Below are 26,351 nucleotides of genomic sequence, written 5' to 3' on the forward strand. Positions count from 1 at the left end.
ATCATCATCTTAACCAGCCTACCTACCTATTTCTAATGCAGCAAGCTATGGTTCCTAGGCACTATATACCAGAATTAGTAGAAGTTTCATTGCAATCACACTTGTATTATATTTTTCTGTCACTCCCTAGAACAATTTTATTTTAGATAATTAGTGTTAACTTGCTGGGCTCAGCAGCCATCTTTGTGGAAGGCAGGTCTGAGAAAAGTAGGGTGACCAGATGTCCTGATTTTATAGACACAGTCCTAATTTTGTGGGTTTTTTCTTATATCGGCTCCTATTACTCCCCACCCCGTCCCAATTTTTCACACTTGCTGTCTGGTCACCCTAGAGAAAAGATGCAAATATGTTATTGAGCTCCCTTCCTTCCACTTTAAGCAATTTTCCTGGGATTATCCAGGTTTTGTTGGATTTGTGACATTCTTCTGGCAGCAGTGGTTTGGAAATGCCAGCAATATCCGAGGGTGGGTGCGGGGACTGTTGTTTTGCTTCATCGTACTGACTCTTTTTTGACTCTTTAGTCGCAAGTTAACAATATCGCATCATGACACTAGTGTTATGTCATCAGAGTGCAACACACCACATCCTGACGCAAGATCACCATGTGGTGACTGAGTATGGGCATGGAGCTTCACCCCCTGAACAAGGAAGAAAGCTCTGGCATTTGTCCAATTGGATCAGACAGCCCAAGGGAAAACTCCCCAACTGTGCTACATAAGAGTGTTTGCACAGCGCCTGTAAGCATGAAAAGTCAGCAATTCCCATCGCAGCTTCAGTAGCTATGAGCATCCGCATGAAAAGGGTGGGGGTCAGTTTCCTAATCAGTGCTCAGACTTCTTTGGAACACAGAAAGCTCCCAGCCCTGCAAGACACTATGGCTTGGAGAAGAGAGACTACAACTCCCTCAAGTGTTCAACCTGCGCATATGCATTAGAAACATGTATGCAGCATCTGAAGAAGTGAGGTTTTTTTACCCACGAAAGCTTATGCCCAAATACATCTGTTAGTCTTTAAGGTGCCACCGGACTCCTCGTTGTTCATCAAGTCTAGAGGCAGGCTTGTGAGGAAGACTACAACTCCCAGAAGACATTTCGTCATACGTCTGCGTAGTGTAGCATGTGACCTTCCCGCTGAGAAAAGATATGAGAGAGAGACTACAACTCCCAGATGCTTTTGCTGTCTGCGCTTGCGCACTTGCGATCTCCCTCCCTCCCTGCGGCCACTGGCCAGGGCCCCCGAGGCCCGATCCGAGCGAGAAGAGGAAGATGGCGCTCACCAGGTTGGTGGGGCAGGTCTCCGCTTGGGGTCGGGTTCCCTCCGTCCTGCTCACGGTCCAGCCCGCGTACACTTACACCCCGCAGGGGCCGGGGCCGGGTCCTGGCGGGCCCCGTTCCGGGTGCGAGGTGGCTCCTGCCCCCACCCAGGGACAAACCGCGCGGGCGGCGCGTAGGCCGCCCCGAGCCGGGGCCTTTCCCGAACGCCCAGCCGCGGGCCCCGCCGCCAGGGGGACAGGGCCGGAGAGACGGGGCGGGTCGGGGCGCGGGGACCGGACACCTCCCACCGGCCTGCGTCCCGGTTCGGGCGGCGGCTGAGCACTGGGTCTGGGGAAGCGTGGGAGCTGCCAGCTCCCAGGGCGGCACTGCGGGAGGCAGTGTGCACCCCGGGTCCGGAGGTCTGCGGCCAGCCTTCGGGCCTGTACCAGGGGGACCCCGAACAGGGGGGCTGGAGAGGGAGTTAGAGACGGGAGCCTTCTTCCAGAATGTGCAGCGAGCTCTCTGGAGCTGAAAGGGTTAATTTCCCCTCCTCACCCCCCATGTGGGGATCCCTAGGGTGTGATGCCTTCTCCGAGGGGCTACGCAATCACTCCTGCGTGGAGACCGGGGCATAGGGAGCCTGGGGTCTGATGCAGCGTTGTCCAGGACATCCCTGTGCACGGGGGTTGCACATAACGCTCTGGATATGGGCAGACACCCGTGGGCTGGGATGATAGATCCCATGGCGTGCACAGCTCCATCTAGGTCCTAGGGCAGTCTACTGAGAGAAGTTGAAAGATCAGTGTCATTGCTCTGTCTAGCTTAAGGTCTATCTCTTTTTGTGTTTACTCTGACAAACGTTTTGCAAGCAAACGTTTCCTTAAGGACGTGTAAAGAGGGGCAGCCTGGTACTCAGATGGGGGTGCAGGAAGCTAAATGTGGGAAGCTAAATGTTTGGAATTTTAGCTGAGTCCTTTGTTCTTGGCCAATGGGAACAAGAGGTGCTCTGGAGAAAGTGTGCACTACCCCGGAGAAAGGAACATCTTGTATAGCTTGGGTACTTTGTCCAAATCTTACTGAGAATGAGGTATATCATTGTGTCTGAGGCCATTTACATGAGAGAGTCATTAAGAATTGGAGGATATTTTCTTATTCACTTTGACAGAATGGTAGAAAACATACTTACATGGAAAGATCTGTTATGTTCTTTTGCTCTGTTGCTAAAGAAAAGGCAGACATGGCTCCTGGTGTGCTTTGGTTCAAATGGGTTGGCAATATGTGTTAATTAATTATGTTAAGTCTAGAGAGGTTGAGAAAGAGTGCCACCTTCAACATTTCAATTCAGTAGCAGCTGTGGCCCAGTTGAAAAGTCCTGCACTCAACTGTTAAATCTTAGATATTATTTCTGATCCAACACAGATCAGTGGCAAAGATTAACATTCCCTTGAAATACTCTAACAACAGACTCAAATATTGCATTTGATCTCAATTGTGTTGAGTGGGTGAGGCTGTCAAAGTTAACATCCTTTTGTTTTTGTTTGTGCAGTTTTTTGCCAGCCCCAACTCAGCTGTCTCAGGACCAGCTAGAGTTAGAAGAAAGGGCAAGATCTCAGAGGTCAAGACAGACTGCACTGGTGTCATCACGCAGGGAACCTCCCCCATATGGTTATCGGAAAGGATGGATACCACGAATGCTAGAGGTAAATATTTGAATTCACGCTCTGGTGATAGCTCTCCTTTATTATTGATGTTTTTTTTTTATTTTAAAAAGGATAGATTAAATCTAAGCATTTAGATATAGCACAGAAAATTGTGTAGCGCCCCACCATATGAGAAATTAACTGGTTATGTCCACCAGTCCAGGTGGAAATATTCTGGGTTTGGTTTTGTTTTACAGTATTACTACTTACCATAGGAACTTTCTAGCTATATTGTACATTACCTTCCCTGTGGAGGAGAATATAAAATGAAAGCAAGCAGCCCTTGAGATCATGGCCTTCTGAACACATGCCTATTTTCATTTTCCTGATTTGTTAAATACACAGTTCAGATTAAAGTTTTCCATGCATGATTACAGTTGGACAGCTAAAAAGAGTTGCATCAGAGAACAAACTCATGGTTACAGTGTTTTAATTAGTAACAGATTATCTTACTCTCCTGTGGTTGTAGAAAGCATTGGCATTTGTCAGACATCAGTGTTAAATATATAATTGCCAAAAACAACCAGAGATAATGATGTGTGTGTTCTTAGTCTTGACCCTGAACTTGGTTAATCTCCTTTCAACTGCAAATGCTGACAAATTGGGAGTGAAATTTGAGAAATTGCACCAAGACACTTTGTATTTTGACCCAGAAATTCCTTGCAGTGATTTAAAATTACATTTGACATGAGGTCTGAGACTTGGTGTGGTTAGTCCTAAACCAGTGTTAACAACAACAACACTTCTGGGACAAGGGACCAGTGACTCTACTGAAGTATTAATACTTTGCAAACCACCAGGACTAGAAAAGGATATCTCATATAGCAGTTGCGGCTTTCCACTAATATACAATATTCTTTTTTAGTTTCAATGTCTGATGAGAGATCGGATCTTAAAATTTCCACATTTTCATTAATTCTTTTCCTTACTGCATTTTAATTAGCAAAATTAATAGAGCTGCTAAAGATATCTTTTTAAAATTGGGTGTCATGGCTTTCAAATAGCATCCAGCCTCACTTCCAAACACGAGCAGTACATGAGCTGATAAGTATGTGGGAAGGACTGTTACAAGTATCTGTCCAGTTGATAGATCAGTTCAAATGTCTTTAAGAGCAGTAAACTGTTCCAAGCATGATCTTGGCCCAGAGAATAAAAACGAAGTTTAAAAATCAGTCTCTAACATAGCAAAAGTACTATGAAAAGGAATCTCATTTGGGTTTACTGACCAATGACTATCTTTTGGTCTGGTTAGGGTATGAAGACTATTTAATTCTGTAACTGGGGTCTTGGAATGTGACACTTGAATGAAAGAGCCTTGGTAACTCAGCTCAGATTGTTCTTAGCGTGTATGGATCACTAATCCTAGATGTATCTCAACTTTTATGGATTCAGAATGGTCTGGTTTGAGAGGCCTGTCTCCTTCAGCTCATTAAATACTGAGTGAAAGGGCAGGTAAGAACTCTTGAAGCATGGGGGCTTGGAATTCCTACCCAAGTGCCAATGTGTTGGAGTCTAGCATACCTACCATTTTGAATGCGTGAGCTACAGGTTTTGTGAAAAGAGTGTTTCATTGTTAAAGCAACAAATAAGCTGCTAAAAAATGTCCACTGCTAATTTTGCTGTGAAAAGTGACATACCAAATATAGCTTAGCAGCAGAAACCTGTCACTCTTGTAACATTAGTAGTTTGCAGTTGCTTTATTGTAATAGTAAAATACTTAAAGTTCAAACTCCTTGATTCATGTCTGAATCTAATTCTGTGATTATTATTTGTATTGTGGTAGTGTCTGACATAGTCCAGTCAGGGATAGGAGCCCTTGTATGGTGCAACAAATAATTCTGGACATTGCCCGAAGGAAAACGAATGCATCTCTCTTCTATTTTAAGAATTCTGAATTCTGCTGCCCACTGAAAGAATACACTGTTGTATAGTCTGGTTGTTGCACTCTGGGAACAAGGCCATTGTGCTGGAACCAAAGCACTCCCTGCTCCCATTCCTTGCTGAAAAATACTGGCAAATCTCATGCTTGGTTTCATGCCACATGTTTCATCTATTGCTCACTTCTGTTTCCTTTCTGTGCAGGATTTTGGAGATGGAGGTGCTTTCCCAGAAATCCATGTGGCCCAATACCCATTGGATATGGGCCGAAAGAAGAAAATGTCCAATGCTTTGGCCGTTCAAGTGGATGCAGAAGGAAAGATAAAATACGACGCTATAGCTCGACAGGGACAGTCAAAGGACAAGGTAATACATTCTTACAATAGGCGTACATGTGTCTGGAAGCCTTAAACAAATTGGGTTAAACATGTTTGTTCTAACAAACTGTCACCATTTTGACACTGGAAATCTAGATGGTCACTTTTAAGCATTGATGTGTTTTGTTAAAAGTTTAGGAGGTGAGGTAAGATCACTCAGATATGAGTGGCACGATTGGCAGGATATGGTGACCCAGACCTACTTGAGTCTTTCTATTTTGTAACTGAGATAATAACTTTGTGATCTTACAGAGGTTAGGTAATGGGGGTGAAAGTGCCTACTCAAAAGTTGTTTGTTGTTGGTGAGTATTATACTGGAGTTTGACCATCATGGGGCATTCTACAGAAAGCAAGGCACGAGGGTCGGCTTGTCAGAGTCAGCCTTCAATCAGACTTCTGTAATTCAGGACCAAATCAGGGGTCTCTTTCTGGCTATGAAATGCAGGCAGTAAAATAGCACAAGCACAGCTTCCAGAAAAGTGGACCCTATGTGCTTTTATTGTAACTGTCATGCTATCTGGAGTGACTCATGACCATGAGTACCTACCTTAGGGCAAAAATAGGACAGACACCCCAAACTGGTGGAATGTTCTGTAATTAGATTTCACCAACCCAGTATCAGATGTGAACTCCTGTATCACTATACAGTCTTTCTGTAAGTCACAGACTGTCCCCTTAGGCTCTCCAGTCTATCTTGCCACCGAGGCAAGCTGGACTTAGTGATAAATGATCACTTACACCAGAATAAAAAAAATATTCAGGTTGAGACCAGTCACTTACCCCAAGTCAATTTGTACTGTATATCTCTTACCAGTGACAATGCCTGTAGCCAATTCTGTAATAAACTAAAGATTTATTAACTTGGGGGGGGGAGAGTAAGGGTTATTTACAGGTTAAAGCAAGCAAGCATATAACACAAATGAGTTGCAATATAAATCCTAAGAGTGACAGAGTTGTAGTGATCTTTTAATTCAAAATATCTTTCAGGGCAAACCCAGGGATAACCCTGGTGGATCTCTTGCTTCATTTTGGAGTCTCTGGCCCTGTGAGAGTTCAAACAGCAAAGAGATGATTATTTTTCCTTGTGAGGCATTTTTATATCTTCTTCCCTCAGAAATCAAGCTGATAGTCAGAGTTCCCATAGAAGTCCCTTCCTCGTGGGGGGAGGGGTGAAGAGGAGGAGGAATGCACTTAACAGAGTCTTTGATCCTTGATATTATACAATGGCTCATTTGCCTTTAATTAACAGGATTTAACATCTTCTTGTTAACGACCATCAACACACAAAACAAATGTATTGCACAAGTCTCTTCCTCTTTCCTGGTTTGTTGAGTTACATAGAGGTTTACAATGCAAATGCTTGTTATCACTTTATAACAAGGGGTACAGTTGCATGAGAACAATACATGCAGCATGCTACAGGCATTTTATAAAACACTAAACACAACTTACCATCTAATATTTATTTTGCTAATGCTAACACACAAGTAACCAAGAGTGGTTTCCAGCTATGCATTTGTAAATGTTCAGTGAGGCCTGGGGCCTTGGCATGAGTTGGCACCTGGTCTGCCAGTGTCACAGTAACATTTACTACTTTTTTTTGTGTGGATAGTCTTCATGTTTTAACTCTTTTTTGCATTGGAGTATTATTTTGTTATTGCAACTTCCATTGCATTGCAATATGGGGTGGGCAATGTTGCTGACTTAAAATTGCTGTACTGTCAGACGCTCTGGGCCCGGACCTGCCCCCACTGAAGTCAGTGACAAAACTCCCATTGACTTCAATGGGAACAGATTTGGCTCCTATATCTGTAGTAGTGATTCCTAAAAGGAAATGGTTAAATTGGTTATTGTGGTGTCTTAATTGACATTTAGAAGACCATTATGCAAACTCCCAAGCCCACTATGAGGAGCTCATATTTCAGAGAGGGTGGATTGGATCATAGACTACATCAAAGCTTTCATTTTCCTTAAACAGGTGTGGGGACAGGAGAATTAGTGAGGTTTGACTAGATCATTTCCTTGCCACAGTAACTATTATCCATCTCTCTCCAGAGTAACCTAAAAGAAATCTGAAAAAAAAGAGCTGAACACAGAGGGCTTTTTAATTTTAAAATCATTGAGATGTTGGTATGTATAATTGTTCAGGAACTCAAGATTCTTCCTGGACTGATGGATAGCCCCATGAAAATTTAAGCACGAGGAGGAGCACTTACTTTTTACAGGGATGAGTGCTGTTCAAAACCCCAAGGTAGATGAGGAAGGGGTGTAGCTTTCTAAAAGTATCAAGTGCCCAATGAATGCGACGGTGACTCAAACTTTGAGGGGTGAAAATTTCCTTAATCAGAACACACTGATGGCTATGGTATGAAAACATGAATAGAATAGACCTAATAATTTGTGAAATGGTTCATTACTCATATCAGAGTAGTAGCCATCTCTTTTGATAGAGCTTTCCTTGAGAAGTGGGGTTAATCCTGGGTCTTTGTGGAGTGACCTGAATTCCAGTTTGGATAAATAGATGGTGCCTTCTCCAGTTGAAGTGCAGGGGAGAATTTTGAAGTTAGTCACTTTTGCCATAGACCAAAATGGAAAAATCTGTTTTGTAGTGTTCGGGGTTACCACATTCCATTCCTGTAGATGGCTGCATTTCAGGCCTGCAAATGATGCTTGCTTTACATATGTAGTTGATATAGCTCTGTTTAGAGCCACTTTGAATATACAGAATCAAACATATTGCTGAAAAAATATTTAAACAGTTACAATGTGACAAGTTTCAGGCAAGAAAGTTCTCCATATAAGCCTGTTCTTATAGAATTCTAAGCATGTATGATTAGATTCTACTGCTAGGTGAAGTGCCTTCAGATATAGGAATGTCAGAAAGCAATCTCTTCTGATAGCACCAAAGCACACAGACATTTAGTCTTTGTCTGTTAGGACTGCCCCAACCTGCAAAAGGAATCTTTCAGAGGGACCAATAAATTGATTTCTGATCACTCCACATTGGAATAATTTCAAAATGAAATGCTAAAGTCCAATAGCGATGAATCTCTTACCTGACTTTCCTTCGTCCTCATCATCAAAACAGTGGTCCAATTAACATTTATAAGATATTGGTTATCGCCACTAATGTCAGACTAATCTCCACATTGCATCCACTTTATTGTCACTTTGCACACAAGTAGAATGTCTGTTTAGTGGGTAATGAGTTGTGGATTTAGTTCACAAAGCTCATTTGTGCCCCAATCACCTGACAGAGGTATATTGTAATTTTGAGATAACTCCTTTAGCCTTCTTTTGGCTCTGAGAATATTCTGAGCTCCTTCGATTGCTTGGTCCTTCGTGCAGTGAGGCTCTTGAGTTTTATAGTTAATTACCATAGAGGAATACTGTTCTTCAGATGTCCTTCACTTGGCTTTGTGAGATGCTGGAATAGTGATGCTCATTTAAGGGATTATTAATTTTGGAGTATGTGGATAAGAAGCAGTAAATGGCTCTTGTGTGCTAATTTGGCACTGAGGCTAGAGGTCAGTTTTATAGTTAGGCATACACTACTAGGAGCAGTTTATTCCACCTTTCTACTTGCAAGAAAAGCTATTGAGAGATTTTAACCCTTTGAGCCAGGATTTTCTGATGTTACTTATTGAGACAGATGTAAAATCCTAATTCTAGGTGCAATTTTTTTTCCTTATATGAACCTTTCAATAACACTCCTTCCCTATATTATTATTATTGGGGATTAAGATTTAATAATTGTGTGTTGGAGGACTGAATTATTCATGCTAGGAAAAACATGAGATCTCTCAAATATTTAGCAATTTCAAGGAGGTAGGGAAGATGATGATGTAAGGTATAAAAGCAGGATAGCCATTTGAATTAAGTTTCCCTAGTTCTTGAAAACTGATATATAAATCTGGGTTTTCTAGCTTTGCTAGGGGATCCCAAAAAAGGAGAGGGACTGGGTCAGGGACTGGGAGCCAGGAATTCATTAATTCTAATCCCAGCTCTAGTGGCAGTTTGCTATGTCACTTGGGGCAGGTCACTTCTTTGCCTCCAAGTTTTTCCATTTGTAAAAAGGGGGTGATACTACTTCCCTATTTCACAGACGTTTTTTGAGAAATCCTGATTTCTGTGGTGCACCTGGAAGCTGAATGATTGCTATATAAATGCTTAATATTATCAAAAGGATAATCTATCTTCTGAAATATCTCCTTGTGGAATGGTGCATTTCCATGTATTCCTGTTCCACAGCACTGATCAATTATAATGTGTTTCAGGTAATTTACAGCAAATATACAGATCTGGTACCTAAAGAAGTTATGAATGTGGATGACCCTGACCTGCAAAGACCTGATGAAGAAGCAGTGAAAGAGGTACTGTATGCATTGATGCATATAGCTATTAAAGCTACATTTTATTTTTTGCATCTTTGTTATGGCACTCAACATTATATTCCTAATTACAGCTAACTGAAAAGACGAGAGCAGCCCTGGAGAAATCTGTCTCCCAGAAAGTTGCGGCAGCCATGCCAGTCCGAGCAGCTGACAAACTAGCTCCTGCTCAGTACATCCGGTATGGACTGAGTTAAAGTATATAATGCTTTTGTGTAGAATTGGGTTAGTAAAAGCGTGCCTTGATTTTTGGGAGGAGGGTCCTCTCTTTTGAAGCTTACTCCTTTGCAGGAGGCTGCAGTGTGAAACTTAATTCAAGAAATGTAGACTTCATTATTAATGAGGAGTTAGTTTGAAGCATGTTGATTGTCTTCACAACAGAAGTTAAACCATTTTAAAAGGTTATTGGTTTTTAATGGAATGTGATTATTAGTCCCATTACAGAGGGCACAGTGTGCTGGGGAAACTGACCATGATGTGTGCGTTTCCACTCAAAATGAGGTCTTTATAAGCAGGCTCTCCCTGTACATCGTGTGACCAACTCTAAAGCAATTCTGAACTACAAGATTAGTCTTTAGTTAGAAGGAATCTCAGCTGTGGCCACAAGAAACTTCCAAACCAGAGTTTGGGTCACTTCAAAGCGTACTTCTGCAAGTATATTAAGGGCTTTTCTGGGCCATAGCCAGTGCGTAGTCCAACAGTGTCTATGAGCATGTACTATGGCATCTGACTAGATAAGACTATTCTCGTCCTTCTAGTTTGTAATTTAAATATTATACTCTGTCCTGTTGCAGAAACAGGACACTATAGCCTGAAAAGGGGCAGTTCAAATGCTGAATGAATGTCTAGTTACATCTGTGCATTCTGATGTTGAAGAGCATTTTTAAAAAATGGTGTGAACAAAACTGAAATGCAGAGCAGTTAAATGAGGAAGGATGAGGCTGGCAGTGTATAGAGAACTGAATGTATCTCAACTGCTTTCTTCAGATACACACCATCTCAGCAGGGTGTGGCCTTCAACTCTGGAGCAAAACAGAGGGTTATTCGAATGGTGGAGATGCAGAAGGACCCCATGGAACCTCCAAGATTCAAGTGAGTACCTGGAATTTTTCATAGCAAGTAGAGGATTTTGATAAGCACATTTTCTTACTGCCTATTGATCACACTATGCTTTATCCTTCAGGATTAACAAGAAAATTCCTCGTGGGCCACCTTCTCCTCCTGCTCCTGTAATGCACTCCCCTAGCAGAAAGGTATTGAATGTAGCTCCTATTTTCTGGTCTGGCTTCTAGCGTGTGTTCTTAAACCCCACTCTATTGAGATCTAGCTGGTACCTGTGGTGCTTTTTCTCCTTTCCTCTGCCTTATGGTGTGTTGCTAGGTGATTAATTTAGTGTGAAATGTAAAATTCTGTGCCTGGGCAGTGTTGAAGGTATATTTTCCTATATACCTTCACAAAGGTTGATTTAAATTCCCCACTTGTTTTACAAAGGCTCACATTGCTGTGACTCTTCTCAGCTTGGAGGGTTGGTGAGGCTTTAGACTTAGCATATCAGTACTGCTCAGCCTCCTGTATTTCTTGCAGTATGTAGGACTAACAGGGCATTATTTTAAGTAATTAAAATATAATATGGACTCAGGACTGATTACCAATTTTACCTTTTTCATATGCAGGTTACTTAGTCTGTGCTGAGGTTTTGAGAAATAAACCAGTTCAATGTATCTCTTATACTTTTAATAAAAAGATTAAGCAAGCAGTTACAAACAAACAAGTTCAAGTGAAATATGTCACCAGCTAACTTATAGTTTTTATAAAGGTATAATACAGTGGTCAAATTGAGGGTACTAGTCAATGGTTCAATTTATCTGGCTAGTCAGTTACTACAGTTAGTAATTTAATTATGAGCAAGTTAAGGAAAACAAGCTTCTTAACCTTCCTGTAAAACTTTAAGGGGAGACATTCCTTTTGACTTGAACAGTTTAGCTCAGTGTCTAAGAGGCAAAGGCTATTGCCTGCCTTGGTTCTAGGGAAATATAGCTCTTAAAATAATTTCCCATAGCACCCTTTTGGCTTTTTCTCCCATTAACCTTCACTGTTTGAAAATTTTTGTTAAGCTTGGTTTGTTTGATACATTCCCCTCCCCACTTTAACACAATGCCTGCATCTTTCTGGCAGTCTGGCACAGACACAGAATGATTTATAAAATCCTAGACTTATAGGAACTTTGGAACACTATTGGTTTAACCCAGAGATCTTCTACTGTTTCAATAACTCCCTTAGAGGTTTAGTGTCTACTTTGGAGAACAGTTAGTAATTCATAGAGAGACACGCATACATGCACACACAAACTAGTGAGCATTAGAGTAATTTGAGCATCCTCAAATTGCTTTAGAGAAGAATTTTCACACCTTCCTAAAACCTTTAGCTCACAATTATCTTAGTTTGGATCTAAACTGATATTAACCGGTGTCTTTGATGATGCAATGTAATTTAAGCACATTCACATGTGAGGAGGAGGGTTGGTCTCTTCTCTCTTAGTTGTACTGCATGGTTGGCTCAGCTGGTGTTGTCTTTTACCACCCTTCCTTTGGATAGCCAGTCCAGAGAGGAAGAGTGTAGGATACAACTTGGGGTGTTGTGTTGATGGTTGGCATCTTTTGTAGGGCTCAGTGACTTCTCTGCTCCTCCCCAAGGGACCCTCTTGTCCCGTCATGGATTCTAGGATGTTGGCTACAGCTCATCATTGAACTGTGACCTGGCATCTTGCTATTGGTTTACAAAGAACCTTGCTTTCTGACTTGTCCCAATACTTCCCTAGCTGTCTTTTTGAGAGAGAGGAAGTGTAGAATTTTCCTTACTGGTATAAATCTAAAAAAAGTCTTTTCTCTTCTTCCCCCCAACCCCTCTCCCTTGTCCTTTCTCTCAATTCAGATGACCGTGAAAGAGCAACAAGAGTGGAAAATTCCTCCATGCATTTCAAACTGGAAAAATGCAAAGGTAATTAAGTTGTCATAAACTCAGCCTTTAATATTGCATCCTGCTGGAAGACTTCTGTGAATGATCTGCAGCCTGAATAATACTGGCTTTAAACCTCTAGAGCTCAGTAAACTGTCTGCTTTCAGAATGGAGAATAGTTGCAGAGCTTGTTTTTTCTATCTCCTATTTATTAGGAGTGTCAAGATGACAGGAGCACAGAGCTGATGGGGAATATATCTCTTCATGGAAGAGATTATATGTGTTGAGAGAAGGAATGGTATTTAATAAAATCCCCATAATATTGCAGTATGTGGAGCTTGAAACCAAAACCTCTGGGTTCTCTGTGAAAGTCAATTAAACTGATAAAAGGGGAAAGTGGCATCAGAGGACAGAGTGCATTTCTTTACACTCACTCAGACTCTCTAGATAGTTCTCAATTATGCCTTCTAAAACTAGTGCATTTTCCATTTCCAATTTAACTAAATTATTCCCTGGCCGGGGACATATGTGTTGTGCCATTCAGCAAGAACTATAGGGGGTCCCACTGCTTTTGTCAGTAGATCAGTGTTTGCAGGCGATATTAATAATAAAATTTCAGTGACTGTTCTGACCATTCTCTCAAAGTTGCTGCTGTGCAGAAATTCCAAATGAAGGAGGCAGGAAAAGCAACAGGCTGTGGTACTTTTTCCTACCGAAATGCAACTGTTTAACTGTGCTTGACAGTGATTAGAGGCTTGAGTTTTAGGTTAAAACTGCATAAACCCTAGCTAAGCAAAAACATTATAGAAACCTGTCTTAAATATCTCCCAAAATACCTGCAATATTCATAGACTTGCATTTTTGAGGTGGAGGCAGACCCTAACTATCTCCCAGCCTCACTGGGAGCCTTGTCTCCTGGGGACAGAGAGTCCTGAAGTGACTAATGTTTTACATGTATTAAAAACAATTCAGAGAAATCCGCTTTTAAACACAGATTTTAAAACTGGCTACCACCAGAAACAGTGGGTCCCTAGTTTTTAACACAAAGTCAAGAGCTGAGATGTATCAATTGCAGGTGATCACTCGCATCCCAATAAAGATGCTAGTTGAAAAAAACAGATGATCCTTGTGGAAAAAAAGGAGACTGGAGACGAGGCTTGTATTCTCCAACATAATTATGCAAATACGTGAAAAGCTAGTCCACTGAAGCATATTAACGACGGGTAAAGATTTTGATTTCCTTGTTCAGTATTCCACATTTCTTTCTCGTGATGAAGTGTCTGTCTGTTTTCACTCTAGGGTTACACTATTCCATTAGACAAGCGTCTGGCTGCAGATGGCAGAGGACTGCAGACTGTTCATATTAATGAAAACTTTGCCAAGCTGGCTGAGGCTCTCTACATTGCTGACAGAAAGGTCAGGCTGTTGTTTAATCTCAGTGTTGTTGTGGTTGGTTTAATTATTTTCTTCTGTGTATTTTTATTTCCTTGGAAAAAATCAACTGAGTGACATTATAGCTTTCTACTCCATCTTCCTCTTGGGCTGACATGAGACATATAAGTGGTATCATCAAAATATTTGAATCAACAGCTCAGCATGGACTGGTCTCCAGGGAGCTTGTGACTCTTTTCTTACCCCTGGTCTACACTTTGGGGGGTAGTGGTGGCGGGGGGGAGCTAAGTCAGTCTAAGTTACGCAACTTCAGCTACGAAAATAGCGTAGCTGAAGTTTACGCTCTTAGAGCTACTCACCACCGTGTCTTCACTGCGATAGGTTGACTGCTAACATTCCCCTGTCAACTCCGCGTACGCTTCTCACTCCGGTGGAGTACTGGAGTCAACAGAAGAGCGCTTGGTGGTTGAGTTAATCGCGTCTTCAGTAGATGATAAATCAACCCCTGCTGGATCGATTGCTCCAGAGCTAAGTGTAGACATGCCCTTAGTCTTAGCTGCTAGGCTGTATGGCTACCTGGTTTTGTTTCATGTTTACGATCTGATTTCTATTGAAAACAAAGCCTGTTTAGTGCGCAGCTTCATAGCTGTTGCTCTCCTTGCATCCCTTGCCCTACCAGCGTATTAACAAGTGTTCTTAATCTCATTCAGGCTCGTGAGGCTGTGGAGATGCGTGCCCAGGTGGAGAGAAAGATGGCACAGAAAGAAAAGGAAAAGCATGAGGAAAAGCTCAGAGAAATGGCCCAGAAAGCCCGAGAGAGGAGAGCTGGAATCAAAACCCATGCTGAGAAAGGTACATCCCTCCTCTCCTTCCCCGCAAGAAATCTTGTCAGGATATTAAAGTTGCTTTCATGTTAGTTTGAACCCTTTAAACTAGTTGGAAGAATATGAGAGCCTGTGTTAACTAAACCTAGACTGCAATTGCTAAGCACAGCAAATGCTTCTTGTGTCTTGAGTGACCTGGTGTCAACTCAGCTAGTTAGTGGGAGTGCAGTTTGATTTTGAACCCCAAGCTCCTGTGTCAGGGAATGCTGCAGAGGAGGTTCTTCAGTAAACTAGAGATGCACTCTGACCACAAGAAGGAGCAGCTTTTATGGATTTGTAGAGGGAACCCTTGACTTAAAGGAGGGGCTGGGGCAGCGAGAGATTTGGGGAAACAAACTAATTCACTTCTGTTGTCTAGAGCATGCTGATATTTCCATTCTGATTCTTTTCACGGGACTGTAACTGAATTACATATTTTATGCCAACGTACAATAAGACAGTCACAGGCCAAGAACAAATCTGACTTTACAAAACATAAATGAGCTTTTTTTAAGTCTTAGGGTGTCAGGCAGGAATTTTTTTTGCATCCCTGTAACTGGGCTTATTTTAAACAAAACTCTGCAGGCTTTAGTTCACACTGAACACTAGACCTGTTAGTTACTAAACTGTGAATCCCAAGTACTGGAACAGCTGTATGCTCTGGTTTGAAATATTATGTCAAAGATCCAGGTACCAGTTACAAAGAGCAAACATACTGTCTGGTGATAAATCCACTCAGTTGTTGGATGTTCTTTCCTAAGCTGGAAGTGCATGCCAGGGCTCGTTCTTCGGCTAGTAAAACCTAATTTTAATAACGCTTTGAAGTATAACTCTTCTGTAGTACATGGGGACCTATGACACCCTTTTACTTCCATGGGAGTTGCCAAGTGTTAATCCCCAGGCATTTTAGAGAGAGAAGTATCCCTTGAAGATTTAACTTAAACCCCTGAAAGCCAAGAAAATGTGGTTCAGACAGACTGCCTCCTCCATCTGTCTTGTTAAGCCAGGTGTTAGAGAAATGCTCTCAATGTCATTAGAAAGGGATGTTTTGATTCTGCTTTTTCACTTTGTTAAACATCTGATTTAAAAAGTGATAGAGCCCTTCATCTTCTGTAAATCAACACTGGCTTCAGTTACTGCAGTTTAACTCTATCAAATAACAAGTAGCTGTCTATAATCAACAATCTTAAACGTGTTTGTACAGAGGATGGAGAAGCTAGAGAGAGGGATGAAATCAGACATGACCGTCGCAAAGAGAGACAGCATGACAGGAATCTTTCCAGAGCAGCCCCTGACAAAAGGTGAGTCAGGAAGAGCAGTTTATCTAAGTGCTGTATTCATGCAACTCCCTTCCTGGGCAATGGAAATAACAGTAAAGAAGTTTCTACCCATGGGCCAAGTTTGAGTGACCTGTATTGATGAGAGGGCTTCACTGGTATTCCTCCCTCACTTTCTGTTACAGGATTTTAAAAGCTTTATCAGCATTGCCAGTAGTGTGTGTAAGTAAATGTTTAGATCACACAACTTAAGTTCCACAGGATGTCTGCAAAGCATTTAACTTCATGGAAACTGAGTTTACAGGATGTACACGTTGATCTTAAGGAACTAACACTAAAAACCCGCATTTGGCTCGTACCAGCTGATTTGGGCTTAGGGGCTATTTAATTGCAGTGTAGAGGTCTAGTCTTGAGCTGGAGCCCAGGCTCTAGGACCCTGAGATGTGGGAGGGTCTGAGTGCTCAGGCTGTAGCCTGAACCCAGAAATCTACAGTCATGCAGCCATGGGAGCCTGAGTCAGCTGGGATGGACCAGCTGTGGGCTTTTAGTTGTAGTGTAGACATACCTGTAATTAGTGAAATATTTGTAGCAGTTAGTATGGTACTTAGCTCCTGGAAGCTAGTTTTCTTGATCAGAAGCTATTTAACTCAAAGAGCTCTCAAACTTCTGTATATACCCTGAACCAGAACCATTTGGCTGAAGGCATTTTTAAATCCTGCAAGCATGCTGAGGAATTTAGTTGTGAACCAAAGTTTTAGTGATACAGAGCCTAGAAACCACATAAAGTCTCAGTTGAGATGAAATTCTGACCCAAGATCAATTGGAAACCTGCTGTTGACTTCAGTAGGGCCAGGATTTCACCCCTGGTATGTGGTTCCAGTTCATTAAACTTATTTAATTCAAGCAAAATGGTTCAAACGAAGCCTGTGTTTTTGCCCAGACCAACTTTTAAGTTCCCAAAGACTTCAGAGCTTGCACTTTTGAAATTTTTGTGGGATCAGCTCTGAAATTAACCACCCAACCTCCTAAGATTGTCTTCCGTATGGGATCTTATTGAAAGCAAATATAGAGGTTTCTAAACCTAAACCAGTTTGATGTGATGTTAAACAGTAGAAAAGCAAACTCAAAGGCCTTCCCCAAAATGTCTCCTGTGCCAAGAGACCACGTTAACCTTCAGCCTTAAAATGGAAGTTTCAGGGTCAAAATCCAGCTTCTGACAGAAACTGTCTTAGTCATTGGTCCAGCGGCAGGTCATGATTTTTAATCTTAACTTTAATAACTTTGATTATCTTCCAAATGAACAGTGTTAATTTTGTTACATTTTTAACTCAGGTCAAAGCTGCAGAGAAATGAGAACAGAGATATCAGCGAAGTTATTGCCCTGGGTGTTCCCAACCCTCGGACATCCAATGAGGTCCAGTATGACCAGAGGCTTTTCAACCAGAGCAAGGTAAAGAAATGAGGCCCTTTCACACTTGTGTTTATTTCTAAAAGGTGAATGTCGGGCCAACTCATCCCTTTGTAGGGACAGTCCAGTGCAGAGAATTAGTGACCCCTTTCTACTGGATGTGCAGAGGAAAGCTTTGAAGGCAGACAGACAAGTTGCAAGACAGAGCAGGAGCCACTTCAGCTAGCTGTTCTGATTCCCTTTCATTTAGTGCGGAGATACTAAAGTGACTGGATACTCTCTAAACTTAGATGGATGATGACCCTCTGTCAGGGGAATGAAGGAACTTCATTTGAAACACTTTTTGCAAAATGCATAAAGAAATGGGCTACTGAGACAAGGAGGCATATGGTAAAGACATGGATTCAGAACAGGAGGTTAATAGTAGCTTGAAAGTGGCAGATTGCAACTCCATGTTTTACTGCTCATATTGAAAATGCTTCTCAAACAATTATCACTTGCAGTAAGTTTTATTTAACCAGGTCCCAACTGTACTTTGAAATCAACACTATCAGGGAAGTCTAGTTAATTGAAAGAACTGCATGTGCCCCTTTTGTCCTCCTGCCCAGTGACTTTACAGTCATTTTTCTTATTTGTTCTCACTTCTTGAAGACCCCCAGGAAGGAAAATTGACTCTGTAGGGAAAGTGTAACATATGCAAAAAGCTGAAAAAGCAGGCTTTTCTTCTTTACTTCAATTCTAGAACTCCTGGGTATTTTTTTTTAAAGATGGCTTGTTACTTTTAATGCTGTAATAAAAGTATTTTCAGTTGCTTTAGTCCTAGTCTAAAACTGTTGCGTTAAACAGCTTCTCTGTAGGGCAGGTTGAAATAATACCTGTATATTAAAATGCAGGTGCTCTTTCCTGTTGCTTGCTGTGAGGACAGAAATGTCCTTTACACAGCAGATGTTTGTAGCACCGAGAATTCATGATCAGTAGACATTATATATTGTACTTCCCTGTAATTCATCAGCTTAATGTTACCTCACTGAGCTTTTGAAAACTCTTGTATCCTACTCTGATTAGTACCTCACACATGATCCATTCTCTTCTCTTTTTTTAGGGTATGGACAGTGGATTTGCTGGAGGAGAGGATGAAATTTACAATGTCTACGACCAGCCTTGGAGAAGCGGTAAAGACATGGCCCAGAACATCTACAGACCTAGTAAAAATGTGGACAAAGACATGTATGGAGATGACTTAGAGGCTCGAATAAAGACTAACAGGTAAGAAAACAGGAGAAACTCAGCCTCTTCTTGTGTTATTTAAAACAATCTGGACTAAACATCATCTCTCTTCTGCTGCAGGTTTGTTCCAGATAAGGAATTTTCTGGCTCAGACCGTAGACAGAGGGGCAGAGAGGGACCTGTTCAATTTGAGGAAGATCCTTTCGGTCTGGACAAGTTCTTGGAGGAAGCCAAACAGCATGGGGGTTCTAAGAGGCCCTCTGATAGTAGCCGCCCTAAAGAACATGAACATGAGGGCAAGAAGAGGAGGAAGGAGTGAATAAACTGTCCTAATTGAGTACCAAGAATGGACTATAAACTGGGACTTCATGCTCATGATATTTTTAATCTATCAGCAGTGGATGGTTACACATGAAGCAGTTTAGCAGTTCTGTGCAGTGTAGACAGATGTGCATAATGATTCTTTTAAGTTCTAACTAGGACAACCACCCATGAAGAACAGGGGAGGGGGAAGATTGTTTTGAACCATTCAGGGGCATATTATCTTTATGCAGGGCTTTAGCTATGCTACTCCCCTGTGCCCTATCAGCACTCACAAGAGCTCTGTCCCAGCATCTCAGGGTAAGATACTCTTGCCTGGAGCTTTAGTTTTGTTTTTTTTTAAACTAGCAAAGCTTTTACTTAATACGATAGTTCTCCTTGTGTATATAGCTAACCCCCTGCTTATGCTGTAATAAATGGAATTTGGGGGAGCTTGTAGGCTAGAGTTCTTATGATTCACTGTTCCCCTCCCAGCTCAAATATAAACTATACAGCCGCAGCAGGGGGAAACAGCTGGATTCTGTTTTAAAGTCAAATACTCTCACACTTCCCCTCAGTAATGTTTATTTTAGACTTTCTTTACATGTTGGTGAAATAAAGTCTCCTGCTGCTGCTAACTCATGTCAGTTTCTCCTTCATTTGTATACTGGCTTCGAAAACTTCTGCGTTTCTGCTGTTGAACCTGAAACTGAAATAGTGAAAACAGCTATTTAAACCACAATTGAAACTTCAACAAGAGACAGCTGACTTAATATTCTCCATCCCCACTGATCTCACTCTGGGACAGATGCTCTCAGAAGGTATTTTGCTCTGCTAAACTTGCAGTTTCAGGAGCCATAAGTATAGATACTAGGTTCCCAACAAGAAAGTTAGAAATAGTGCTGCCCTGTGGGAGAAAAATCTTAATAGCTTCCCCAGAACTACACCTAAAACTAATGGAAAGTAACTGTCTAGGATTAAATGGGATAAACTGCCTATGCATAGTCTTCTACAGGGCGGAAAAATGGTCATAGTAGGGAAAGGGTCCAAACAATACTGACAAAAGGCCTAGTTCTGTAAGGAAATGAGTCCCCCTGAGAGGATGGAGTAGTTTGGGGCAATCGCTGACTTCAGGAGCCAGTGTCTTGTTATTCCTGCAAGTGAGGCCACTAAAGGAGACAGCACGTGGTTTTCACTTTTCTGATACTTTGCTCTAAAATTGATGCATCAAACCTGGACAACTCAGTTGTCTGACTCTAGCATTACCCACACAAGTTTTGGGGCATTGAGCCCATACAGTCAATGTGGACATAAGAGGCAATATACTAAATTGCACAAGCAAGAAATGAAAAATTCAGGTGAGGGAGTATGTCTACCCTTTGACACAAAACCTAAGGCTTCTTCTGAATCCTCATGTGCTGGATTTCCAGATAGCCTTAGTGGCCCAAACCACCACCTTTTAGCCCTTCTGTACTTGGCTGGAAAGGCCTTGATTGATGGGGAGTGTCATCCAGATCTTTGACCTTCAGTATGAATGTGTGCAATATGCTTTACAGGAGACTACATCAGCTATGTCTACACTGCAATTAAACACCTGCAGCTTGGGCTCTGTCTACACAGCTGTTTAACTGCAGTATAAACATTTGTACTGGATCTTGGGTTCTAGGACCCTACCACGGGAAAGGATCCCAGAGCCTGAACTCCAGTCCAAGCATCTACACAGCCATTACACAGCTATGTAGCCCAAGCCCTGCATGCCCAAAGTCAGCTGGCATGGGCCAGCTGCAGGTGTTTAATTACAGTATGTGTGTGGGGGGGTGTATATATCTATATATCTCCATCCTTTAAGGCCACTCAAACTTTTGGAAATGCAGAATACACCTACCTTTTTAATTGTGGTTATATGAATGACACCTGTGCAGGGGTCCCCAACCCCCAGGCCGCGGACCAGTACCGGTCCGCGGCCTGTTAGGAACCAGGCCACGACCCGACCCCTAACACATCAAGCAGCGTGTCTCCAGCAGGGCCCCTGAGCCTCGCCCCATCAGAGCCGCGTGGTGAGGGGGCGGGGCTGCGAGCTCCGGGCTGAGCTCAGCTGCCTCCACTCAGTGTGGAGCTCCCAGCCCCGCCCCCTCACCACACGGCTCTGAGCGGGACGGAGCTCAGGCCTCGCCGGAGGCACGCTGCAGCTGTTCAGCGAGGCGCTGAGGCTCTGGGTGAGGAGGGAGCCAGGGGTAAGAGGCTGGGGCCAGGGGGGTTGGCTAAGGGGCAGGGAGTCCTGGGGACAGTCAGGGCACAGAGAGGGGGTGGAGGTTGGGGGGGGCGTTCAGGGGGCAGGGAATGGGGGGGTTGGATTGTGGGTGTTCCGGGGGGGTCTGTCAGGACTCAGCAGGGGGGGGAGATAGGGGATGGGGCAGTCAGGGGACAGGGGTGGGGTCCCAGGGTGGTGGGGGTCTCTGGGGGATGGTGAGGGGACAAGGAGCAGGATGGGTCGGGGATTCTGAGGGGGGCGGGCAGTAGGGGGGGCAGGAAGTGGGTGGGGGTCAGATAGGGGGCAGGGCTCCCACTAATTCTGCATTATGGTCAGTTGTATAATTATTTCACTATATATTACAATAATAATAGAAATAAAAGTACAAAAATAAATGTAATGCGCTTGAATCGTCCCAAAACCATCCCACAGGTCCGCGGAAATTTTTTTTTCTACGAAACCGGTCCCTGGTGCCAAAAAGGTTGGGGACCGCTGCTCTACAGACTACACTGACTCCCATGTAATTTCCACTGCAATTTAAAGTGTTGGTTCTAATTTAAATCCCTTTACAATTCAGGTCTTGCATATATTTCTCGGTTCCTATTCTACCTCAAATACTTGACTTCAAGTGATACGTGCATGTAGACCAAAGGTCCCCAAACTGAGGAGCACACTGAGGAACCTTCGGCAGGGCCAGGGCTACCGGCCCCATGACTGACCCCAGCCTGGCCCTGTTCCCAACCCAGGGCTGGGAATGGGGCCAGGAGTAGAGCCACACCTGGCCACAGGCCCAGCTGTGGCTCAGCTCTGCTCCCGGCCGCATCCCCAGCCCCTTTATCCCTGTCCACATCTCTCTCTCTTCCCCTGACCCCCGAGGCACAGCCCGGCTCCCAGCCAGGCACAGACAGGGTAAGGGGGGGGCAAAAACCATCAAAAGTTTGGGGACCACCAATCTAGACTGTCCCTAAGTTTATATAGCTGTGGGCTGCATTCAAGGCTGTCTTGGACAGCCCTCTACTCTTGAATTTTTCTTCCTTTTAGTCCAACATGAGGGAAGTTTGACTTTCAAGAGACACTGCAGAATCTGCTTAGTCACACTATCTGGAAAAGAGGTTTGGGATAACTTCAGAGAAAGTTCTCAGTTATAGGTTGGGGAGTGTTACAGTTGTCAATTTTACATTACTTCTATTGTAGTGTTTAGATGGTTCATCCAACTTGTGTTGGGCGAGGCACACGGAAGACACCTCAGCACCCTTGGGCTATGCAAAAGAAGGTAAGAGTTCAGTTTCTTTTATAAAATAAAGTGTTCATTTAAAACAAACTGTTACCTTGATGCCGTCTAGGATGTGAGATTCCTTTTGTAATGCATTGCGAAGGCCTTCTTCTGAAGAGAATCCAACCCAGCAAAAGCCTTTGTGAAATCCTGTTTCTTTATCCTAGCCACCAAATACAAAATTAAATGTAGCTCAATAAACTGAAAGTACTACATATATATTAAGTATCAGAGGGGTAGCTGTGTTAGTCTGGTTCTGTAGAAGCAGCAAAGAGTCCTGTGGCACCTTATAGACTAACAGACGTTTTGCAGCATGAGCTTTCGTGGGTGAATACCCACTTCTTGCATCTGAAGAAGTGGGTATTCACCCACGAAAGCTCATGCTGCAAAACGTCTGTTAGTCTATAAGGTGCCACAGGACTCTTTGCTGTTTCTACATTTATATTGTTACAGCACCCTCTTACAAAGTTTTTCATGGTAAAGATCTTTAGTTCACTAGAGAAAATTAAATACTTTTTCAGGAGCTCATCATACCCTTTCCAGAACACTTGTGCTCAACTGCCTTGTGAACTTGATTAACTGGATACTGCTCCCCTCCCCTCCAACAACTTGAGTCCAGCAGCCAAAAACATTGTCTTTTCAACATTAGTTTGAAAGGCTGGATAGCATAGGATGGTTATTTGTTCAAGACTGAAGGCATTATCTATTGTCTACCACAAGTGGCAGCATTTAAAGGTTGATCTAAATCACAAGCCTGAGCCTTGGAAAGTGAGGGAGCAGGATTATAGCAGTAGTCTAAAATACTAGGAAAGCAGATTGCAATAGTAAAACAAGCAAGACACATAGGAAAAAAAAAGTCTATGACTTCCTAAATTCCTTTTAATGGACTTGCCACTTTAAAAATGCATTGCTATCCATGAAGAACAAAGCCAGCTACAATAGCCAAATCTGCCAAAGTACCTCAGGCCTGGGCTACAGCTAGTTAAGCCTGGGTCAGCTACACAGTTCTGCCACTGAATTTCAATCATGACCACCAGCACCACTTCCAATTTATGCTGAATCTTCTGTCTAGACATTAGCCTTGTCACAGTGTGACATCTGTAGTGTCCTGTAAAGAGTGGTGATAAAGACATCAATTTTATTTTTGGAAATAAGATGATTCCCTGCAGTGCCCAATAATTTCACCCACTTCCCAAGTGGTCTCCAATTCTTATTAAACCTACTCTTAAGTAAAATAATCAGTTCACAACAAGAAATTTAGGGGGGTTGTTTGTTTTGTTGTCCAGCTGTAGCTCACTAACATTGGGGTTATTAGTGAGGGGACACGATACTTTTATCCTGTTGAAATATTAATTTTTGAGAAACTGGACTGGTAATCAGTGTCCTACCAGTTACGACAGCTTTACTGAAATATTTTAAACTCACAGAGAATTAAATGAAAGGCAAAGATGCATCTGCTATACCTTCAGAAAGGAATTTATTCACCAGAATATTTTTACATAAGACAACTGAGAAAAGTGACAGGTTTCAGAGTAGCAGCTGTGTTAGTCTGTATCCGCAAAAAGAACAGGAGTACTTGTGGCACCTTAAAGACTAACACATTTATTGTAGCATGAGCTTTCGTGAGCTACAGCTCACTTCTTCGGATGCATAGAATGGAACACACAGACAGGAGATATTTATACATACAGAGAACATGAAAAGGTGGAAGTATGCATAACAACAGGAAAAGTCTAATCAATTGAGATGAGCCCTTATCAGCAGGAGGAAAAAAAACTTTTTGAAGTGATAATTAAGATGGCCAATAGAAGGTGTGAGGAGAACTTAACATAGGGAAATAGATTCAATTAGTGTAATGACCCAACCATTCCCAGTCTTTGTTTAGGCCAGAGTTAATTGTATCTAATTTGCATATTAATTCGAGTTCAGCTGTTTCTCTTTGGAGTCTGTTTTTGAAGTTTTTTGTTGCAAAATTGCCACCTTCAAGTCTGTCACTGAGTGGTTAGAGAGGTTGAAGTGTTCTCCCACTGGTTTTTGAATGTTATGATTCCTGATGTCAGATTTGTGTCCATTTATTCTTTTGCGTAGAGACTGTCCGTTTTGGCCAATGTACATGGCAGAGGGGCAATGCTGGCACATGATGGCATATATCACGTTGGCATATATCCCAGACACACCACACGATCCATTGTCTACAGCCAAGCTCTAAGATACAACCGTATTTGCTCCAATCCCTCAGACAGAGAAACACCTACAAGATCTCTATCAAGCATTCTTAAAACTACAATACCCACCTGCTGAAGTAAAAAAAGAGATTGACAGAGCCAGAAGAGTACCCAGAAGTCACCTACTACAGGACAGGCCTAAAAAAGAAAATAACAGAACACCACTAGCCATCACCTACAGCCCTCAACTAAAACCTCTCCAGCGCATCATCAAAGATCTACAACCTATCCTTAAAGATGATCCCTCACTCTCACAGATCTTGGGAGACAGGCCAGTCCTCGCTTACAGACAGCCTCCCAACCTGAAGCAAATACTCACCAGCAACTGCACACCATACAACATAAACACTAACCCAGGAACCTATCCTTGCAACAAAGCCCGATGCCAGCTCTGTCCACATATCCATTCAAGTGACACCATCATAGGACCTAATCACATCAGACACGCCATCAGGGGCTCGTACACCTGCACATCTACCAACGTGATATATGCCCACTTTGCAGATGGGTAAAGTAAGGCTCCAAAAGGTTAAGTACATCAGCAGGCATACTGGTAATAGTAACCAAAAGTCCAGACTCCCACTTCTAACATTCTGAAGTGTTTTCCAAATATTAGCTATAACTGCTTATAAGAATCTGAAAGCATGAACCACAAGAGGTATATGAGTTATTTAGGGTGACCCAAGGAAATATAGTAAAGAGATAGAATTAAGGAAAATTAGATCAGAATACAAGAAAAGGCTTCCTAACAGTGATATTTACAAAGCCGTGGAAAAAATTCTGGAGGAGTAGTGGAAGTCTCACTGGGGACTAAACTAATTAAGCATTTGTTCATAGGGAACAACCCTAAATTAGTGGGGAAAGTTGGACAATATGAACTAATAGACACTTTCCAGCTCCTGTTGATTATATGATGAATAGCAGCGTTAATTTACTTTACATAAAGGGGGAATTAGCTAAAGAAAGGCAGATACTCACAAATGGCAACATGCATTTTCTTACAGTCCCAAACTGAGCAAAATAGTTTCTGAGTTCCTCTGTGGGAGAAAAACGTACAGTCACAACGAAGTCTAACGACAATGGGCCGGTGCCTAAGGCCCTAACGCTGTGAGACGTGCCCATCCCTCCATCACACGCACCCCCTCAAGGTCAGCACAGGCTGCCTCGCGATACACCCCCTGCTCCACCCACGAGGTTGGCCCCTCTGCTGGAGCAGACAATGGCCGGGGGGGGCTATGGAGCCGCCCGCCCCGCTGGAGTCCCGGACAGGAGACAGCTCCTGCCGGGCGGGGACCGGCTCCGGCTCCCCTTTGCGGGGCGGACAGGGGGCTCCCCTGGGGATCGGGCCCGCTGGTCACACCGCCCCGTGACTGGAGACCCGGGCCCGGCACGGGGGAGGGGCAGCCCTGCCACCCGGACTCACTGGTGGACAGAGTCCAGTGGATCCGGGACACGAAGAGCTCGAACACTCGCCGGGAAGAGGCGCGCGTCGCCGCCATCTTGAAACGAGAGGAGCGAATTCTGACCTCCGACCTCTTCCCGCTCAGCCAATCAGATCCGAGCCGTCCGCGGCTTTTGCTC

The 26,351-nt window shown here is 43.0% G+C and overlaps 2 protein-coding genes across 2 annotated transcripts; one reads left to right on the forward strand and one right to left on the reverse strand.

The window, feature by feature from the left end:
• Positions 1–1,122: 1,122 nt before the first annotated feature.
• Positions 1,123–19,659, forward strand: SNW1 (SNW domain containing 1). The gene is made up of 14 exons (XM_045013583.1): positions 1,123–1,279; positions 2,800–2,953; positions 5,036–5,197; positions 9,486–9,581; positions 9,674–9,780; positions 10,587–10,691; positions 10,783–10,852; positions 12,531–12,596; positions 13,854–13,970; positions 14,657–14,798; positions 16,014–16,110; positions 17,419–17,536; positions 18,597–18,760; positions 18,842–19,659. The coding sequence occupies exons 1-14, from the start codon at positions 1,143–1,145 to the stop codon at positions 19,038–19,040; spliced, it is 1,734 nt and encodes a 577-aa protein (XP_044869518.1). The 5' UTR covers positions 1,123–1,142; the 3' UTR covers positions 19,041–19,659.
• On the reverse strand, positions 19,590–26,350 carry LOC123368646 (SRA stem-loop interacting RNA binding protein). Its single transcript, XM_045013586.1, has 4 exons — positions 26,194–26,350; positions 25,749–25,807; positions 22,601–22,708; positions 19,590–19,730 (listed from the first exon to the last, which is right to left on the reverse strand). The coding sequence occupies exons 1-4, from the start codon at positions 26,267–26,269 to the stop codon at positions 19,656–19,658; spliced, it is 318 nt and encodes a 105-aa protein (XP_044869521.1). The 5' UTR covers positions 26,270–26,350; the 3' UTR covers positions 19,590–19,655.
• Position 26,351: the final 1 nt, after the last annotated feature.

This window comes from Mauremys mutica, chromosome 4 (genome assembly GCF_020497125.1).
Source record: "Mauremys mutica isolate MM-2020 ecotype Southern chromosome 4, ASM2049712v1, whole genome shotgun sequence".
NCBI classification, from domain to species: Eukaryota; Metazoa; Chordata; order Testudines; family Geoemydidae; genus Mauremys; species Mauremys mutica.

Coding starts and splice junctions, on each gene's coding strand:
- LOC123368646 (XM_045013586.1), bottom strand. CDS start 26,269: ATGGCGGCGACGCGCGCCTCTTCCCGGCGAGTGTTCGAGCTCTTCGTG. Junction 25,808..26,193: donor CCACTGGACTCTGTCCACCA/GTGAGTCCGGGT, acceptor TTTCTCCCACAG/AGGAACTCAGAAACTATTTT. Junction 22,709..25,748: donor GAAAATGCATGTTGCCATTT/GTGAGTATCTGC, acceptor TTTGGTGGCTAG/GATAAAGAAACAGGATTTCA.
- SNW1 (XM_045013583.1), top strand. CDS start 1,143: ATGAGAGAGAGACTACAACTCCCAGATGCTTTTGCTGTCTGCGCTTGC. Junction 17,537..18,596: donor GGCTTTTCAACCAGAGCAAG/GTAAAGAAATGA, acceptor CTCTTTTTTTAG/GGTATGGACAGTGGATTTGC. Junction 18,761..18,841: donor GCTCGAATAAAGACTAACAG/GTAAGAAAACAG, acceptor CTTCTGCTGCAG/GTTTGTTCCAGATAAGGAAT.